This window comes from Mustelus asterias, unplaced genomic scaffold, assembly GCF_964213995.1.
Source record: "Mustelus asterias unplaced genomic scaffold, sMusAst1.hap1.1 HAP1_SCAFFOLD_2778, whole genome shotgun sequence".
Classification (NCBI taxonomy): domain Eukaryota; kingdom Metazoa; phylum Chordata; class Chondrichthyes; order Carcharhiniformes; family Triakidae; genus Mustelus; species Mustelus asterias.
In genome coordinates, this window is record NW_027592723.1 from 1 (window position 1) to 21,805 (window position 21,805).

Genomic DNA, 21,805 nt, shown 5'->3' on the forward strand with positions numbered 1-21,805 from the left:
TCTGCACCCTCTCCAAAGCCTCCACATCCTTCCTGTAATGTGGGGACCAGAACTGCACACAGTACTCCAAGTGCGGCCGCACCAGAGTTGTGTACAGTTGCAACATAACGCTACGACTCCTAAATTCAATCCCCCTACCAATAAACGCCAAGACACCATATGCCTTCTTAACAACCTTATCTACTTGATTCCCAACTTTCAGGGATCTATGCACACATACACCTAGATCCCTCTGCTCCTCCACACTATTCAAAGTCCTCCCGTTAGCCCTATACTCAACACATCTGTTATTCCTACCAAAGTGAATTACCTCACACTTCTCCGCATTAAACTCCATCCGCCACCTCTCGGCCCAACTTTGCAACCTGTCTAAGTCTTCCTGCAAACTACGACACCCTTCCTCACTGTCTACCACACCACCGACTTTGGTGTCATCAGCAAATTTGCTAATCCACCCAACTATACCCTCATCCAGATCATTAATAAATATTACAAACAGCAGTGGCCCCAAAACAGATCCCTGAGGTACACCACTTGTAACCGCACTCCATGATGAATATTTACTATCAACCACCACCCTCTGTTTCCTATCCGCTAGCCAATTCCTGATCCAATTTCCTAGATCACCCCCAATCCCATACATCTGCATTTTCTGCAGAAGCCTACCATGGTGAACCTTATCAAACGCCTTACTAAAATCCATATATACCACGTCCACTGCCTTGCCCCCATCCACCTCCTTGGTCACTTTCTCAAAAAACTCAATAAGGTTAGTAAGGCACGACCTACCTGCCACAAAACCATGCTGACTATCACCTATGAATTCATTACTCTCCAAATAACTATAAATCCTATCCCTTATAATTTTTTCCAACATCTTGCCGACAACAGAAGTGAGACTCACCGGTCTATAATTCCCGGGGAAGTCTCTGTTCCCCTTCTTAAACAATGGGACAACATTCGCTAACCTCCAATCTTCTGGTACTATACCAGAGGCCAACGACGACCTGAAGATCAGAGCCAGAGGCTCTGCAATCACTTCTCTTGCCTCCCAGAGAATCCTTGGATAAATCCCATCCGGACCAGGGGATTTATCTATTTTCAGACCCTCCAGAATATCCTGCACATCCTCCTTATCAACTGTAATACTGTCTATTCTACTCCCTTGCAACCCAGTGTCCTCCTCAGCTATATTCATGTCCCCTTGCGTGAACACCGAAGAGAAATATTGGTTCAATGCTTCACCAATCTCCTCCGGTTCCACACATAACTTCCCTCTGCCATCTATAACTGGCCCTAAACTTGCCCTAACCAACCTTCTGTTCTTGACATACCTATAGAACGCCTTAGGATTCTCTTTAACCCTATCCGCCAAAGTCTTCTCATGTCCCCTTTTAGCCCTTCTAAGCTCGCTCTTCAACTCCCTCTTAGCCAATCTAAAGCTTTCTAGTGCACTACCCGAGTGCTCACGTCCCATCCGAACATAAGCCTCCTTTTTCTTTTTAACCAACAAAGAAACTTTTTTGGTGCACCACGGTTCCCTAGCCCTACCAATTCCTCCTTGCCTGACAGGGACATACCTATCACAGACTCGCAGTAGCTGCTCCTTGAAAAAACTCCACATGTCGGACGTTCCCAGTCCCTGTAATCTCCTAGTCCAACCTATGTTTCCTAATTCTCTCCTAATAGCCTCATAATTACCCTTCCCCCAGCTAAAACCACTGGCCCGAGGTTCATGCCTATCCCTTTCCATCACTAAGGTGAACGTAACCGAATTGTGGTCACTATCACCAAAATGCACACCAACTTCCAAGTCTAGCACCTGGTCTGGCTCATTTCCCAGCACCAGATCCAATATAGCCTCACCTCTAGTTGGCCTGTCTACATACTGAGTCAAAAAACCTTCCTGCACGCTTTGAACAAAAACTGACCCCTCTAACGAGCTAGAGCTATAACAATTCCAGTCAATATTAGTCAAGTTAAAATCCCCCATAACAATTGCCCTATTACTTTCACTCCTAAGCAGGATTGACTCCGCAATCCTTTCCTCAACCTCTCTAGAACTTTTAGGAGGTCTATAAAAGACTCCCAACAGGGTGACCTCTCCTCTCCTATTTCTAATCTCCGCCCATACTACCTCAACAGATAAGTCCTCATCAAACCTCCTCTCTGACACTGTGATACAATCTCTGACCAATAATGCTACCCCTCCCCCTCTTCTACCTCCTTCCCTACTTCGACTAAAACATTTGAACCCCGGGACCTGCAGCATCCATTCCTGCCCCTGCTCTATCCATGTCTCTGAAATAGCCACAACATCGAAGTCCCAGGTACTGATCCACGCTGCAAGTTCACCCACTTTATTGCGAATACTCCTGGCATTGAAGTATACACATTTCAAACCCTGCTCCACCCCACCTCTGCAATGCCGTGCATTGCAGTCCCCATCCATGCATCCCTCACTTTCAGCCCCACTACTCAGGATCCCTCCCCCCCCCCGAATCAGTTTAAACCTCCCTGCATGGCCTTAGCAAATTTACCCCCCAGGATATTGGTCCCCTTCTGATTAAGGTGTAGACCATCCTTCTCATAGAGGTCACACCTTCCCCAGTACGAGCCCCAATTGCTTAAGTACCTGAACCCCTCCCTCCTGCACCATCCCCTCAGCCATGAATTCAAACCTTCCCTCTCCCTATTCCTCTCTAAACTATCCCGTGGTACAGGCAAGAGTCCAGAGATAACCACTCTGTCAGTCTTGGCCTTTAGTTTCCACCCCAACTCCATAAATCCCTGCCTAATATCCCCTTCCCCTATCCTCCCTATGTCGTGTGTCCCCACATGTACAATAACTTGTGGTTTATCTCCCTCCCCCCTAAGAGTCCTGAATACCCTGTCAGACACATCCCGGACCCCAGCCCCTGGTAGGCAACACACCAACCCTGAGTCCCTACCTTTAGTTCCGACCCTCCTATCTGTCCCCTTAATTGTGGAGTCCCCAATCACAAGGCCCAGTCTTTTACAGCCCCTAACCACCTGAGCTTTCTCACTCGGCTCACCCCCAGAGATCTGCTCTCTATGCTCAGTTGATTCCTCCTCAACTGTAGCCTCCAGCACCGAAAACCTATTATGGAGGGGAACCGCCCCAGGGGATTGTCTTCCCGATTGCTTCTTACCCCTCCTCCTGGCATTGACCCAAGCCTCATTTCTAGGAGTTACTATTTCTCTATAACTCCTATCAACTTTAAGAAGGGGAACAGAGACTTCCCCGGGAATTATAGACCGGTGAGTCTCACTTCTGTTGTCGGCAAGATGTTGGAAAAAATTATAAGGGATAGGATTTATAGTTATTTGGAGAGTAATGAATTGATAGGTGATAGTCAGCATGGTTTTGTGGCAGGTAGGTCGTGCCTTACTAACCTTATTGAGTTTTTTGAGAAAGTGACCAAGGAGGTGGATGGGGGCAAGGCAGTGGACGTGGTATATATGGATTTTAGTAAGGCGTTTGATAAGGTTCACCATGGTAGGCTTCTGCAGAAAATGCAGATGTATGGGATTGGGGGTGATCTAGGAAATTGGATCAGGAATTGGCTAGCGGATAGGAAACAGAGGGTGGTGGTTGATAGTAAATATTCATCATGGAGTGCGGTTACAAGTGGTGTACCTCAGGGATCTGTTTTGGGGCCACTGCTGTTTGTAATATTTATTAATGATCTGGATGAGGGTATAGTTGGGTGGATTAGCAAATTTGCTGATGACACCAAAGTCGGTGGTGTGGTAGACAGTGAGGAAGGGTGTCGTAGTTTGCAGGAAGACTTAGACAGGTTGCAAAGTTGGGCCGAGAGGTGGCGGATGGAGTTTAATGCGGAGAAGTGTGAGGTAATTCACTTTGGTAGGAATAACAGATGTGTTGAGTATAGGGCTAACGGGAGGACTTTGAATAGTGTGGAGGAGCAGAGGGATCTAGGTGTATGTGTGCATAGATCCCTGAAAGTTGGGAATCAAGTAGATAAGGTTGTTAAGAAGGCATATGGTGTCTTGGCGTTTATTGGTAGGGGGATTGAATTTAGGAGTCGTAGCGTTATGTTGCAACTGTACACAACTCTGGTGCGGCCGCACTTGGAGTACTGTGTGCAGTTCTGGTCCCCACATTACAGGAAGGATGTGGAGGCTTTGGAGAGGGTGCAGAGGAGGTTTACCAGGATGTTGCCTGGTATGGAGGGGAGATCCTATGAGGAGAGGCTGAGGGATTTGGGATTGTTTTCGCTGGAAAGGCGGCGGCTAAGAGGGGATCTTATTGAAACATATAAGATGATTAGAGGTTTAGATAGGGTGGATAGTGATAGCCTTTTTCCTCTGATGGAGAAATCCAGCACGAGGGGGCATGGCTTTAAATTGAGGGGGGGTAGTTATAGAACCGATGTCAGGGGTAGGTTCTTTGCCCAGAGGGTGGTGAGGGATTGGAATGCCCTGCCAGCATCAGTAGTAAATGCGCCTAGTTTGGGGGCGTTTAAGAGATCCGTAGATAGGTTCATGGACGAAAAGAAATTGGTTTAGGTTGGAGGGTCACAGTTTTTTTTTTTAACTGGTCGGTGCAACATCGTGGGCCGAAGGGCCTGTTCTGCGCTGTAATGTTCTATGTTCTATGTTCTATGTACCCACACACACACATACCCACACACACACACATACCCACACACATACCCACACACACACACCCACACACACACGTACCCACACACATACCAACACACACACATACCCACACACATACCCACACAGACTCACACATACCCACACACACATACCCACACACACATACCCACACACACACATACCCACACACACACATACCCACACACACACCCACACATACACCCACACACACATACCCACACACACATACCCACACACACACATACCCACTCACACATACCCACACACACATACCCACACACACACATACCCACACACACACACATACCCACACACACACACCCACACACACACATACCCATACACACATACCCACACACACACATACCCACACACACATACCCACACACACATACCCACACACACACATACCCACACACACACATACCCACACACACACATACCCCCATACATACCCACACACACACACTCACACACACATACCTACACACACACTCACATACCCACACACACTCACACATACCCACACACATACCCACAACCACACACCCACACACACACATACCCACAACCACACACACACACACACCCAGACACGCACACCCAGACACACACACACACATACCCACAACCACACACATACACAATTATACACAGACACACACATACACAGACATGTGTGTGTGAATGTGTTTGCCGGTGTGTGGGTGTGTGTGTCTGTGTGTATATGTGTCTTTGTGTGGGTGTGTGTTTGCCTGTGTATGTGTGAGGGTGTGAGTGAGTGTGCGTGTGTGCATATATATACATGTGTGTGTCTGTGGGTATATGTGTGCACGTGTGTATATGTCTGCACATATATGTGTACCTATGAGTATCTCTGCTTGCATGTGTAGATCTGTGTACATAGGTGTGTGTGGGTATGTGTGTATGTATGTATGTATGTGTATATGTGTGTCTGTGTGTATATGTGTGTGTCTGTGTGTATATGTGTGTGTGTGTGGGTATCTGTGTCTGTGTGTATATGTGTGTGTGTGTATATAAGTGTGTGTGTGTATATGTGTGTGTGTGTATATAAGTGTGTGTGTGTATATAAATGTGTGTGTGTGTACATGTGTGTGTCTGTGTGTATATGTGTGTGTGTGTGTGTGTATAAGTGTGTGTGTGTGGGTATATGTGTGTGTCTGTGTGTATATGTGTGTCTGTGTGTATATGTGTGTGTGTGTGGGTATATGTGTGTGTCTGTGTGTATATGTGTGTCTGTGTGTATATGTGTGTCTGTGTGTGTGTGTGGGTATATGTGTGTGTCTGTGTGTATATGTGTGTGTCTGTGGATATATGTGTGTCTGTGTGTATATGTGTGTCTGTGTGTATATGTGTGTGTCTGTGGATATATGTGTGTGTCTGTGTGTATATGTGTGTGTGTGTGGGTATCTGTGTCTGTGGGTATATGTGTGTGGGTATATGTGTGTGTCTGTGTGTATATGTGTGTGTGTCTGTGTGTATATGTGTGTGTCTGTGGATATATGTGTGTGTCTGTGTGTATATGTGTGTGTCTGTGGATATATGTGTGTGTCTGTGTGTATATGTGTGTGTCTGTGGATATATGTGTGTGTCTGTGTGTATATGTGTGTGTCTGTGGATATATGTGTGTGTCTGTGTGTATATGTGTGTGTCTGTGGATATATGTGTGTGTCTGTGTGTATATGTGTGTGTCTGTGGATATATGTGTGTGTCTGTGTGTATATGTGTGTGTCTGTGTGTATATGTGTGTGTCTGTGGATATATGTGTGTGTCTGTGTGTATATGTGTGTGTCTGTGGATATATGTGTGTGTCTGTGTGTATATGTGTGTGTCTGTGGATATATGTGTGTGTCTGTGTGTATATGTGTGTGTCTGTGTGTATATGTGTGTGTCTGTGGATATATGTGTGTGTCTGTGTGTATATGTGTGTGTCTGTGTGTATATGTGTGTGTCTGTGGATATATGTGTGTGTCTGTGTGTATATGTGTGTGTCTGTGTGTATATGTGTGTGTCTGTGGATATATGTGTGTGTCTGTGTGTATATGTGTGTGTCTGTGTGTATATGTGTGTGTCTGTGGATATATGTGTGTGTCTGTGTGTATATGTGTGTGTCTGTGGATATATGTGTGTGTCTGTGTGTATATGTGTGTGTGTGTGTGGGTATCTGTGTGTGTGGGTATATGTGTGTGGGTATATGTGTGTGGGTATATGTGTGTGTGTGTGTGGGTATCTGTGTCTGTGGGTATATGTGTGTGGGTATCTGTGTCTGTGTGTATATGTGTGTGTGTGTGTGGGTATCTGTGTCTGTGGGTATATGTGTGTGGGTATATGTGTGTGGGTATATGTGTGTGTCTGTGTGTTAGAGGGCTGGGTGCTGGGGAAGGTTCTGTATATTTTGTGTGATTCCTGTCTCTCAAACACTGTCTGAAACCTAAACCCTGTTGCAGCAACAACCACACGGGGCTGGGGGGGGAGGGAAGGCGACTGGGACGTGTTCTGTCGGGGTATTTCCCGGTGCCCACTCACTCGCTGAGAGATGAGTGTTGCTGCTGATGGCAGCAGAGGGCACGGGGGTGAGTGAGGCCGTCCACAGGCCAGTCCCCAGCCTGGGGCTGCAGCAGGGGGCACAGGGGGGTGGGGGGTGAGTGAGGCTGTCCACAGGCCAGTCCCCAGCCTGGGGCTGCAGCAGGGGGCACGGGGGGGTGAGTGAGGCTGTCCACAGGCCAGTCCCCAGCCTGGGGCTGCAGCAGTTGACAGTGTAGCAGTGTGTGACATTGACAGCAGAGGGCGGGCAGCTCAGTGAGCTGTACGGAATTCCCCCTGGACTGAAAACTCCAGCAAGAAGAGAAAGAAATCCCCGCCAGTCTGAGTGTGGCTTTCCTGTAACCGGCCATCACTTCAGACGGACTGGAGACCAGACAGACAGGAGTCTCAAGGCAGTGAGAGAGAGGGAGGTGGAGGGAGTAGCCAGGGGGGAGAATCTGTCATTCTCACAGCCTGCCTGACAAATAAATCCTGGGAGTAGCCAGGGGGGAGAATCTGTCATTCTCACAGCCTGCCTGACAAATAAATCCTGCAATTTGTAACAGGGGGATTTCTGGAAACTGAAATAAACTCAATCAGTCCTCTGTCGCCAGCGTCTGTGTCAGTGCCTATAAATAATCACCCACCACACACACACACACAAACTCGCACATACATTTACACAAACCCACACACACACAGTCACCACACAAGTCACACACACATACACAGAGTCCACACATCACACACACTCTCACGCACCACAAACTCACATCACATCTACACACACAACTCCTCATTCTCACACATCAACTCACTCATACTAACTCTCTCTCGCATCACAAGGCTCTCGCTCCACACACTCACACACTCTCGCGCACCAGTCACACTCACACACACACACACTCTCTCTCACACAGTCACACACACACACAGCACACACTCACACACACACACACTCACACACACACTCACACACACACTCTCTCTCACACAGTCACTCTCACACACTCTCACACTCTCTCTCACACAGTCACACTCACACACTCACACACACTCTCTCTCACATCATCACTCACACACACACACACTCACACACACTCACACTCACACACACTTTCTCTCACACAGTCACACTCACACACACACACACACACACACTCTCTCTCACACAGTCACACTCACACACACACACACACACACACACACACACTCACACACACACTCTCTCTCCACAGTCACACTCACACACACACACTCACACACACACTCTCTCTCACACAGTCACACTCACACACACACTCACACACACACACACACACTCACACACACTCACACACACACTCACACACACACTCTCTCTCACACAGTCACACACACTCACACACACACACACACTCACACACACACTCACACACACACACACTCTCTCTCACACAGTCACACTCACACACACACTCACACACACACTCTCTCTCACACAGTCACACTCACACACACACACACACTCTCTCTCACACAGTCACACTCACACACACACTCTCTCTCACACAGTCACACACTCACACACACACTCACACTCACACACACACTCACACACACACTCTCTCTCACACACTCACACACACACACACACACTCTCTCTCACACACTCACTCACACACACACACACTCACACACACACTCACTCACACACACACTCTCTCTCACACACTCACTCACACACACACACACTCACACACACACTCTCTCTCACACACTCACTCACACACACACTCACACACACACACACTCACACTCACACTCACACACACACACACACACACTCAGTCACACTGGCTGTTTGTCACGGACACATCACCCCATTCATTTCCCATCTTTGTGTTAGCAGCATTGAATCATTCACCCTCACCCCGTGGTGCCACAGAAGGTCGCAGCGCCCTGACTCAAGGCCGCAGAGGGAGTCACATCCCAGAGTGAGGGTGGGGGCAAGGGCAGGACTAACTAAAGTTACTCCCTGTCCCCCAGCAACAAGAGGGAAAGGATTTCCTCCCCAGGACAGGTCAGACACCCCCTGCCCCCCCCCCCCCCCCCCCCCGCCGCGCGGCAGATTCTCATTTTTAGAGAGGGTCTATGGTGGACCCAGCTGGGTAATCCTGTTGTCAATCAATGCACCATCCCTGTGTGACCCAATCCATCCCTCTCGGTTCATTCTGCATTCCTGAGGGACAACTCATGTCTTCCCACCTTCTCTCACTGTCCGCATCCCGATCACAACCTCTGGTTCTCTCTATAAACCTGTGTGTATCTCTCCTTCTCTCTCTATCTCTCTGGATATCTCTGGTTCTCTCTCTCTCACTCTCTCTCTATCTCTCTTTCTTGCTCTCTCTCTCTCTATCTCTCTTTCTCACTCTCTCTATCTTTGTGTGTATCTCTGGTTCTTTCTCTCTCTCTGTCTCTCCCTTTCTCGCTCTCTCTCTCTTTATACCTCTGTGTGTATCTGTGGTTCTCTCTCTTTCTCTCCGTCTCTCTCTCTCTTTCTTTCTCTCTATCTCTGTGTGTATTTAGTTTTTTTCTCTCTTTCTATCTCAGGTTCTCTCTCTCACCATCATGGTGATCAGGACCCAGTACCATAAGACCACAAGAAGCAAGAGCAGAAGGAGAACATTCACCCCATCGACCCTGCTCCCCCATTCACCCCATCGACCCTGCTCCCCCATTCAGCCCATCGACCCTGCTCCCCCATTCACCCCATCGACCCTGCTCCCCCATTCACCCCATCGACCCTGCTCCCCCATTCACCCCATCGACCCTGCTCCCCCATTCACCCCATCGACCCTGCTCCGCCATTCACCCCATCGACCCTGCTCCCCCATTCACCCCATCGACCCTGCTCCCCCATTCACCCCATCGACCCTGCTCCCCCATTCACCCCATCGACCCTGCTCCGCCATTCACCCCATCGACCCTGCTCCCCCATTCACCCCATCGACCCTGCTCCCCCATTCACCCCATCGACCCTGCTCCCCCATTCACCCCATCGACCCTGCTCCCCCATTCACCCCATCGACCCTGCTCCCCCATTCACCCCATCGACCCTGCTCCCCCATTCACCCCATCGACCCTGCTCCCCCATTCGGCCCATCGACCCTGCTCCCCCATTCACCCCATCGACCCTGCTCCCCCATTCGGCCCATCGACCCTGCTCCCCCATTCACCCCATCGACCCTGCTCCCCCATTCACCCCATCGACCCTGCTCCCCCATTCACCCCATCGACCCTGCTCCCCCATTCACCCCATCGACCCTGCTCCCCCATTCACCCCATCGACCCTGCTCCCCCATTCACCCCATCGACCCTGCTCCACCATTCACCCCATCGACCCTGCTCCCCCATTCAGCCCATCGACCCTGCTCCCCCATTCGGCCCATCGACCCTGCTCCGCCATTCACCCCATCGACCCTGCTCCCCCATTCACCCCATCGACCCTGCTCCCCCATTCACCCCATCGACCCTGCTCCGCCATTCACCCCATCGACCCTGCTCCACCATTCACCCCATCGACCCTGCTCCACCATTCGGCCCATCGACCCTGCTCCCCCATTCACCCCATCGACCCTGCTCCCCCATTCAGCCCATCGACCCTGCTCCCCCATTCACCCCGTCGACCCTGCTCCCCCATTCAGCCCATCGACCCTGCTCCCCCATTCAGCCCATCGACCCTGCTCCCCCATTCGGCCCATCGACCCTGCTCCCCCATTCAGCCCATCGACCCTGCTCCCCCATTCGGCCCATCGACCCTGCTCCCCCATTCACCCCATCGACCCTGCTCCCCCATTCAATGAGATTGTGACTGATCTGATGTGATAATCCTCAACTCCACTTTCCCGCCTTATCCCCATAACCCTCGATTCCCTTACTGATTAACAATCTGTCTGTCTCAGCCTTGAACATACTCAGTGACCCGACCTCTACAGCCCTCTGCGGGAAAGAATTCCACAGATTCACTCCCCTCATTGTAGAATTGCATCTGGAAACTGGCAGTTGTCGGCGTTGAGTACTGAGGCAGTTGCAGCAATGCCATAATTGTGGGGGATGCTGGTGTAGAGTGCTGAGACATCCATTGTGATGAGGAGTGCTCGTGGTTCAACTGCTCCATGTGTGCTGAGTTTCTGTCCCAGTCCCAGTTCCTATCCCAGTCCAACGCCGGCATCTCCACATCTTCTATCAGTTAGCCAATCATCTATCCATGCTAATATACTACCCTCAACACCATGGGCTCTTATCTTATTATGTAGTCTTTTGTGCAGTACCTAATCAAACTGGAAACCCAGGTATATTACATCGACTGGTTCCCCTTTATCTATCCTGCTCATTACCAGCTCAAAGAATTCTGATAAATTTCTCAGGCATGAATTCCCCTTCACAAAGCCTTGCTGACTCTGTTTGATTACATTATGTATTTCTTAAGCTCTGCTATTACATCCCTTATAATGGACTCTCACATTTTCCCACTGACCGATGTTAAGCTAACTGGACTATAGTTACCTGTTTTTTATCTCCCTCCCTTTTTGAATAAGACTGTTACATTGGCAGTTTTCCAATCATCTGGGACTTTCCCAGAATTTAAGGATTTGTGGAAGATTACTCCCAGTACATCCACTATCCCTGTAGCTACTGCCTTTAATATCCTGGGATGTAACCCATCAGGTCCTGGGGACTTATCGGACTTTAGCTCTGTTAGTTTTTCTGGTACTTTTTCTCTAATGATAATTATTGTATTTATTTCCTCCCCCACTTCTACCCCTTGATTATTTAGTAGCTCCGGAATGCCATTAGTGTTTCCTACCGTGAGAACTGACGCAAAGTGTTTATTTAATTACTCTGCCATTTCCTGGTTCCCCATTATTATTTCCCCAGTCTCATTCTCTAAGGGGCCTATATTCACTTTGGCCTCTCTGTAGATATATTTAAAGAAGTTCTTATTTTCTGCTTTTATATTAATTGCTAGTTTACCCTCATAGTTTATCACAGCTTGGTATGGCTCCTGCTCTGTCCATCACGCAAACCAGCCTCCCATCCATTGACTCTGTCTACACTTCCCGCTGCCTCGGGAAAGCAGCCAGCATAATTAAGGACCCCACGCACCTCGGACATTCTCTCTTCCACCTTCTTCCGTCGGGAAAAAGATACAAAAGTCTGAGGTCACGTACCGACCGACTCAAGAACAGCTTCTTCCCTGCTGCAGTCAGACTTTTGAATGGACCTACCTCGCATTAAGTTGATCTTTCTCTACACCCTAGCTATGACTGTAACACTACATTCTGCACCCTCTCCTTTCCTTCTCTATGAACGGTATGCTTTGTCTGTATAGTGCGCAAGAAACAATGCTTTTCACTGTATGATAATACATGTGACAATAATAAATCGAATCAAAATCGAATATCTTTTCTTTATTTTATTTTTGGTTATCTTTTGTTGGTTTTTAAAACTTTCCCAGTTTTCTGGCTTACCATTCATCTTTGCCACATTGCCTTTCAGTTTAATATTATCTTTAACTTCCTTGATTAACCACATTTAAGTTATCCCCTTCCTGGATTCCTTCCAGCTCACTGGGATATACCTTTGTTGTGAGTCCTGAACTATGTTCATAAACACCTGACCTCCTTTCCCAGTCCACTCCAACCAGCTCTTGTCCTCATTCCCTTGTTTCAGTGCAGCAGAGTTGAGCGTGGGGATTGTGTATTGAAGTTGCGCTCGCGTTCCTGTGGGCGGCGCTTGTCCCAGTGGCGCCACCGTACCGGGGGTAGCGTGGGGGAGGGGCAGCGCCGCAGGGACACAGCCGCCGCCATGATGGCCGCCATCCTGCGCTACATGTTCGGACCCAAACTGCGGCGGATCCACCGCGGTGCCGATGGCTCGGTAAGCCGTAGCGAGCGGGTTTGGAGGGGCTACGTGTTCCGGTGCTGTGTGTGTATGAGGGGAGGGGGGAGGGAGAGATCATATTCACTGCTCCAGCCGCCATTGAACTCAAGCGGCCGGGTTCCCCGCGGGCGCTAGTCCCGCCCCCTTCTCCCACAGCCATTGGTTCGGCGTATGGCCCCAGCGCTGCTGATTGGCTGTCACATCTGTCAGTCATGTTTACCGGCCGCCCCCTTCTTCACCAGCAATTGGTTCGGGAGGCGGCCCTGCGCGCTGCAGATTGGCTGCGGGGCCTGTCCATCATGTGGCAGACCCGCTGGTGATTGGTCGCTGCGTCTGTCCATCAAGTCAAAACCGCGCCCTCCTCAATACAGCCAGGTTAGGTTGCGCCGTTGAGTCCCCCCCACCCCCCCCATCAATAAAGTTAGTGTGACCGACAGAGGGTCTGCAACTGGGGAGAGGATGGGGATGGCATTGGGTGGAGGAGGACATGAGGGGGGTGGCACTGGGAGGGAAAGAAGGGGTGGCACAGTGGCTAGCACAGCTGCCTCACAGCACCAGGGACCTGGATTCAATTCCGGCCTTGGGTGACTGTGGAGTCTGCACGTTCTCCCCGTGTCTGCGTGGGTTTCCTCCGGGTGCTCTGGTTTCCTCCCACAGTCCGAAGACGTGCTGGTTAGGGTGCATTGACCCGGCTAAATTGACCCCAGTGTCAGGGGAATTAGCAGAGTAACTACATTGGGTTACGGGAATAGGGCCTGAGTGGGATTGTGGTCGGTACAGACTCGATGGGCCAAATGGCCTCCTTCTGCACTGTAGGGTTCCATGATTATTTTATAGACCTCTATAAGATCACTCCTCAGCCTCTTACGCTCCAGAGAAAGAAGTCCCAGTCTATCCAGCCTCTCCTCATAACTCAAACCATCAAGTCCCGGTAGCATCCCAGTAAATCTTTTCTGCACTCTTTCGAGTTTAATAATATCCTTTCTATAATAGGGTGACCTGAACTGTACACAGTATCTATTGCTTGCAGTATACCTCTTGGACATGAACTGTCTCGGGTGTAAACAAGAGTTGTTTTCCAACACCTTTAGATCACGCTGTGTGCCTTGGGGACAGGCACTTGGGAAAGCAAAAAGCTCCTTGTGTTTCCCGGCAGAGTATTTTCCCACGTTAACCGTGAAATCACTGGTTTGGAAATGAGGACAAGACCCATCCCTTACTGATCGCGGCTGACCCAGGCCTGAACACCCATCTGTCTGCCCTGCGTCAGTCAATAGTTAAACCCTCAGTGGAGAAACATAGAAAAAATACAGCACAAAACAGGCCCTTCGGCCCCACAAGTTGTGCCGAACATATCCCTACCTTTTAGACCGACCTATAACCCTCCAACCTATTAAGTCCCATGTACTCATCCAGGAGTCTCTTAACCACCACTGACGGCAGCCGATTCCACTCGCACACCACCCTCTGTGTGGAGGGATGTCAGAAGTTACATAGGGACATAGATAGGATGCAAGACTGGGTGGAGAAGTGGCAGATCTTCTATGTTTAAATCACGGGTAGATAGTTTTCTGATCGATAAGGGAATTAGGGGATATGGGGAGCAGCCGGGTAAGTGGAACTGATTCGCTTCAGATCAGCATTGATCTTGTTGAATGGCGGGGCAGGCTCGAAGGGCCAGATGGCCTACTCCTGCTCCTATTTCTTATGTTCTTATGTGTGAAAAACTTCCCCCTAACATTTCCCCTGTACCTACCCCCCAGCACCTTAAACCTGTGTCCTCTCGTAGCAGACATTTCCACCCTGGGAAAAAGCCTCTGAGAGTCCACCCGATCTATGCCTCTCAACATCTTGTACACCTCTATTAGGTCTCCTCTCACCCTACGTCTCTCCAAGGAGAAAAGACCGAGCTCCCTCAGCCTATCCTCATAAGGCATGCCACTCAATCCAGGCAACATCCTTGTAAATCTCCTCTGCACCCTTTCAATCTTTTCCACATCCTTCCTGTAATGAGACGATCAGAACTGAGCACAGTACTCCAAGTGGGGTCTGACGAGGGTCTTATATAGCTGCATCATTATCCCCGGACTCCGAAACTCAATCCCTCGATTGATGAAGGCCAGCACACCATACGCCTTCTTAACCACCTCCTCCACCTGCGGGGTCGGTTTTAGAGTCCAATGGACCCGGACCCCAAGGTCCTTCTGATCCTCTACAGTACTAAGAGTCTTTCCCTTTATATTGTACTCCTTCATCCCATTTGACCTGCCAAAATGGACCACTATGCATTTATCTGGGTTGAAGTCCATCTGCCACTTCTCCGCCCAGTCTTGCATCCTATCTATGTCCCTCTGTAACTTCTGACATCCCTCCAGACTATCCACAACCCCACCAACCTTCGTGTCGTCGGCAAACTTACCAACCCATCCCTCCACTTCCTCATCCAGGTCATTTATGAAAATGACAAACAGCAAGGGTCCCAGAGCAGATCCCTGGGGCACACCACTGGTGACCGACCTCCAATTCGAAAAAGACCCATCGATACCCACTCTCTGCCTCCTTTGGGCAAGCCAGTTCTGGATCCACAGGGCAGCAGCCCCTTGGATCCCATGCCCTCTCACTTTTCCGAGAAGCCTTACATGGGGGACCTTATCGAACGCCTTGCTAAAATCCATATAAACCACATCTACCGCTTTCCCTTCGTCAATGTGTTTAGTCACATTTTCGAAGAACTCCACCAGGCTCGTAAGGCACGATCTGCCTTTGACAAAGCCATGCTGAGTATTCTTGAGCATACTAAACCTCTCTAAATGCTCATAAATCTTGTCCGTCAGGATCTTCTCCATCAGCTTACGAACCACTGAGGTTAGACTCACCGGTCGGTAATTTCCTGGGCTATCCCTATTCCCCTTCTTGAAAATAGAAACCACATCCGCAATCCTCCAATCCTCTGGCACCTCTTCCGTCTCCATCGACGCAAAGATCATCGCCAGAGGCTCTGCAATCTCTTCCCTCGCCTCCCACAGTAACCTGGGGTACATCCCATCCGGACCCGGTGACTTATCTATCTTGATGCCATTCAAAGATTCCAGCACAACCTCTTTGTTAAAGTCCACATACTCAATCTTTTCAGTCCACAGCACACCCGCAGTACATCCACCCAGGTCCTTCTCCTCTGTGAAAACCGAGGCAAAATACTCATTCAGCACCTCTGCCATTTCTACTGGTTCCGTACAGACTTTCCCGCCTTCACCTTTTATACGCCCTATTCCTTCACGTCTCATCCTTTTACTCTTCACATATTTATAGAACGCCTTAGGGTTTTCCTTAATCCTACCTGCCAAGGCCTTCTCGTGACCCCTTCTGGCTCTCCTAATTTCCTTCTTTAGTCCCTTCCTACAAGCCGTATACTCATCTAGATCCCTATCTTCGCCAAGCTCTCTGAACCTTTTGTATGCTTTCCTTTTCTTCTCAACTAGGTCCCGCACAGCTTTCGTGCACCACGGTTCCTTTAACCTACCAATTCCTCCCTATCTGCTCGGAACGTTGTCCTGTAGAACTCCAGACAGACATTCCTTGAAAAACTGCCACCTCTTCAGTAGATTTCCCCGAGAATACCTCCTTCCAATTTACTCCTCTAATTTGCTGTCTTATGTCTTCATATTTCCCCATACTCCATATAAATGCTTTCCTAGCTTGCCTGATCCTCTCTATTTCCAATGCAAGCATAAAGGAGATAGAGTTATGATCGCTATCCCCAAGGTGCTCTCCCACTGAGAGATCTGACACCTGTCCAGGTTCATTGGTCAGTATCAGATCAAGTACAGCCTCTCCTCTTGTAGGCTTGTCCACATGCTGTGTCAGGAAACCCTCCTGAACACACCTAACGAACTCCTCCCCATCCAATCCCCTTACCCTAGGGATGTTCCAATCTATGTTTGGGAAATTAAAGTCTCCCATCACAACAATTCTGCTATTACTGCATCTCTCCAGGATCTGTTTCCCTATCTGCTCCTCCACATCCCTGTTACTATTGGACGGCCTATAGAAAACTCCCAGCAAAGAGATCGACCCCTTCCCACTCCGAACTTCCACCCACAGGGACTCTGTAGACAATCCCTCCACAGCATACACCTTCTCTACAGCTGTGACACTATCCCTGATCAGCAGTGCCACTCCACCCCCTCTCTTGCCTCCCTCCCTGTCCTTCCTGAAACATCTGAATCCTGGCACCTGGAGTATCCAGTCCTGTCCCTGAGACATCCAAGTCTCTGTAATGGCCACCACATCACACTTCCAGGCATTGATCCACGCTCTGAGCTCATCCCCTTTATTCACTACACTCCTGGCATTAAAGTAAACACATCTCAATCCTTTGGTCTGAGCTCTCCCCTTCTCTATCCCCCATCCATCCTCCCTCTTGCACTGTCTATAACCCTTCTCCGTTTGCGAGCTAACTTCCTCGCTCCCAGTCACCTCGTCTCGATCCCCTCCCCCCAACATTTCTAGTTTAAACTCTCCCCAGTAGCTTTAGTCAACCTTCCCGCCAAGATATTGGTCCCTCTGGGATTCAAGTGCCACCCAATTTTTGTGTACAGGTCACACCTGCCCCTAAAGAGGTCCCAATGGTCCAGGAACCTGAATCCCTGCCCCCTGCACCAGTACCTCAGCCACACATTCATCCTCCACCTCACTCCATTCCTGCCCTCACCCTCCCGTGACACAGGCAGCAATCCTGAGATTACTACCTTTGCTTTCCTCCTTCTCAGCTGTCTCCCTAACTCCCTGTACTCTCTTTTCATGACCCCTTCCCCTTTCCTTCCCACATCAGCGGTACCAATATGTACCGCTACCTCTGGCTCCTCTCCCTCCCACCTCACGATTTCTGGGACTCGCCCAGCGACATCCTGGATCCCGGCCCCAGGGAGGCAGACCACCATCCGAGACTCCCGCCTGCCTCCGCAAAAACGCCTGTCCGACCCCCTTACTGTCGAGTCCCCGATTAACACTGCCTTCCTCTTCTTTTCCTTAGCCCTCTGAGTTACAGGGCCGGACTCCACTCCGGAGACACGGCCACTGCTGCTTCCCCCAGGCGGGCTGTCCCCCCCAGCAGTTCTCAGGCAGGAGTACTTGTTGTGTAGGGGCACATCCACCGGGGTGCTCTCAATCACCCGAGCTTTACCCTTCCTGGCCGTCACCCACTTGGCCTCCTCCCCTGGCCCTGGTGTGACCACCTGATGATAGCTCTTGTCTATCACCTCCTCATTCTCCCTTAACAGCCTAAGATCCTCGAGCTGCAGTTCCAGCTCCCTAACACGGTCCCTCAGGAACCGCAGGTGAGAAGAAGCTCTCTTGCCACCGGCTGCTGCAGCTTTTTGACGGGAGTGAGACGGGGAAGTTGCTGACGAGTGTTTTAATTTCCACTATGCTTTTCCAAGCAGAAAGACCTTCACATTTCACCCCTGAGCTGCCTGGCACTAACTTTATAACTCGGATCCTCTCGAATCAGAGGCAACAGAGTAAAGGGACGACCCTTAGCACCGAGATGGGGAGGAATTTCTTCAGCCAGAGGGTGGTGAATCTGTGGAATTAATTACCACAGAAGAGGCTGAGTCATTGAGTGTCTTTAAGACAGAGAGAGAGAGGTTCTTGATGGGGAAAAGGTGGGAGAATGGAGCGGAGAAACTTTGAATTGAATGAAGGAACCGATTCGATGGGCCGAATGGCCTAATTTTGTTCCTATATCTTATGATCTTGGGGAAGTATTTAACATGGCTGCCTAACCTGCATGTCTTTCGGACTGTGGGAGGAAACCGGAGCACCCGGAGGAAACCCACGCAGACACAGGGAGAACGTGCAAACTCCACACAGACAGTGACCCAAGCTGGGAATCAAACCCGGGTTCCTGGTGCTGTGAGGCAGCAGTGCTGACCGCGGTGCTGACCGCGGTGCTGACCGCGGTGCTGACCGCTGTGCTGACCGCGGCGCTGACCGCGGTGCTGATCGCGGTGCTGACCGCGGTGCTGACCGCTGTGCTGACCGCGGTGCTGACCGCGGTGCTGACCGCGGTGCTGACCGCTGTGCTGACCGCTGTGCTGACCGCTGTGCTGACCGCGGTGCTGACCGCTGTGCTGACCGCGGTGCTGACCGCTGCGCTGACCGCGGTGCTGACCGCGGTGCTGACCGCTGTGCCGCCCCGTGGCTGGTCATCTCCCTGAACACTGTTTCCCCATCAGCTTCCTGTGTCCCTCGAGGGGTGAAATGGCTGTCCTCACTGGCCACGCTCCTGAGCTGGTTGTAACAAAGAGTTTAAAGTACAGAATGGTGAGATTGGCAGTCCGTGCTTATACTGGAACTACACGCAGCTCGGTAACAAGTAAGATCCGCAGCTTCCTCAGATGAAGAATATGTCCAACTAACCCCTTACACACAAACAATCCACACGCAGCATAAGATCCAATATCCTGCAGCGTTTAAAACATAGTCAAGTATACAGTAGAGTCGGGAAAAGAAAACATTCACAGATTGTCAGCATGCTGGCTTGCAGCTAAAGGGTCACTCTCCATGCTGGCTGCCGGTGTTTCTCATTGGGACAGTCTCTCGGCAGTTTGGTCTTGCCTGATTCTCTCTTCCCTCAGACGTGGCTCGTTCGGAGAGCTGGGGCCTTCACGATGGGCCGAATGGTCTCCTCCTGCACTGTAACATTCCTGTGACTCCTGCTCGTCCTCGGGCACATTGGTTAGCACTGCTGCCTCACAGCACCAGGGACCCGGGTTCACTGCTGCCTCACAGCGCCAGGGACCCGGGTTCACTGCTGCCTCACAGCGCCAGGGACCCGGGTTCACTGCTGCCTCACAGCGCCAGGGACCCGGGTTCACTGCTGCCTCACAGCGCCAGGGACCCGGGTTCACTGCTGCCTCACAGCGCCAGGGACCCGGGTTCACTGCTGCCTCACAGGGCCAGGGACCCGGGTTCACTGCTGCCTCACAGGGCCAGGGACCCGGGTTCACTGCTGCCTCACAGGGCCAGGGACCTGGGTTCACTGCTGCCTCACAGCCCCAGGGACCCGGGTTCACTGCTGCCTCACAGCGCCAGGGACCCGGGTTCACTGCTGCCTCACAGCCCCAGGGACCCGGGTTCACTGCTGCCTCACAGCGCCAGGGACCCGGGTTCACTGCTGCCTCACAGCACCAGGGACCCGGGTTCACTGCTGCCTCACAGCGCCAGGGACCCGGGTTCACTGCTGCCTCACAGCGCCAGGGACCCGGGTTCACTGCTGCCTCACAGCCCCAGGGACCCGGGTTCACTGCTGCCTCACAGCGCCAGGGACCCGGGTTCACTGCTCCCTCACAGCGCCAGGGACCCGGGTTCACTGCTCCCTCACAGTGCCAGGGACCCGGGTTCACTGCTGCCTCACAGCACCAGGGACCCGGGTTCACTGCTGCCTCACAGCGCCAGGGACCCGGGTTCACTGCTGCCTCACAGCGCCAGGGACCCGGGTTCACTGCTCCCTCCCAGCGCCAGGGACCCGGGTTCACTGCTGCCTCACAGCGCCAGGGACCCGGGTTCACTGCTGCCTCACAGCGCCAGGGACCCGGGTTCACTGCTGCCTCACAGCGCCAGGGACCCGGGTTCACTGCTCCCTCACAGCGCCAGGGACCCGGGTTCACTGCTGCCTCACAGCCCCAGGGACCCGGGTTCACTGCTCCCTCACAGCGCCAGGGACCCGGGTTCACTGCTGCCTCACAGCCCCAGGGACCCGGGTTCACTGCTCCCTCACAGCGCCAGGGACCCGGGTTCACTGCTCCCTCACAGCACCAGGGACCCGGGTTCACTGCTGCCTCACAGCACCAGGGACCCGGGTTCACTGCTGCCTCACAGCGCCAGGGACCCGGGTTCACTGCTGCCTCACAGCTCCAGGGACCCGGGTTCACTGCTCCCTCACAGCGCCAGGGACCCGGGTTCGATTCCTGCCTTGGGTCACTGTCTATGTGTAGTCTGCACGTTCTCCCTGTGTCTGCGTGGGTTTCCTCCGGGTGCTCCTGTTTCCTCCCACAGTCTGAAAGACGTGCTGGTTAGGGTGCATTGGCTGTGCTAAATTCTCCCTCAGAGTACCCAAACAGCGCCGGAGTGTGGCAACTAGGGGATTTTCACAGTAACTTCATTGCAGTGTTAATGTAAGCCTTACTTTGACACTAATAAATATATTTAAATTTAATTTGATGTTCTTACGAATACTAGTCCAGTCTATATGAGCTGCAGCTACAATGTTGGGCATGAACGGAAGGAGACCATTCAGCCCCTTGCTCTGCTGTTCAGAGATCAGGATGGATCTGCACCCTCATTCTCTTTACCAATTTGCAAAATGGGAGCAGGAGTAGGCCATTCAGCCCCTCTCACCTTGAACCTGTGACCCCTTGTCATTGACACTTCCACCCTGAGGGAAAAGCTTCTGACTATCCAACCTGTCTGTGCCTCTCGTCATTTTGTAGACCTCTATCAGCCTCCGTCTTTCCAGTGATTCAACCTCTCCTCATAGCCAACGCCCTCCAGACCAGGCAACATCCTGATGAACCTTCTTTGAACTCTCTCCAAAGCCTCCACATCCTTCTGGTAGTGTGGTGACCAGAACTGCACGCAATACTCCAAATGCAGCCTAACT

The 21,805-nt window shown here is 51.1% G+C and overlaps 1 protein-coding gene across 1 annotated transcript in view; it reads left to right on the forward strand.

Annotated features, from left to right (window-relative positions):
- Nucleotides 1–13,018: 13,018 nt before the first annotated feature.
- LOC144490012 (phosphatidylserine lipase ABHD16A-like) overlaps nt 13,019–21,805 on the forward strand; it is a gene marked incomplete at its 3' end in the record, with an annotated part of 33,837 nt that continues 25,050 nt past the window's right edge. The window contains exon 1 of the mRNA XM_078207841.1: nt 13,019–13,140. Within this exon, the coding sequence (XP_078063967.1) occupies nt 13,069–13,140 (72 nt within the window). The remainder of the gene's footprint in view (nt 13,141–21,805) is intronic.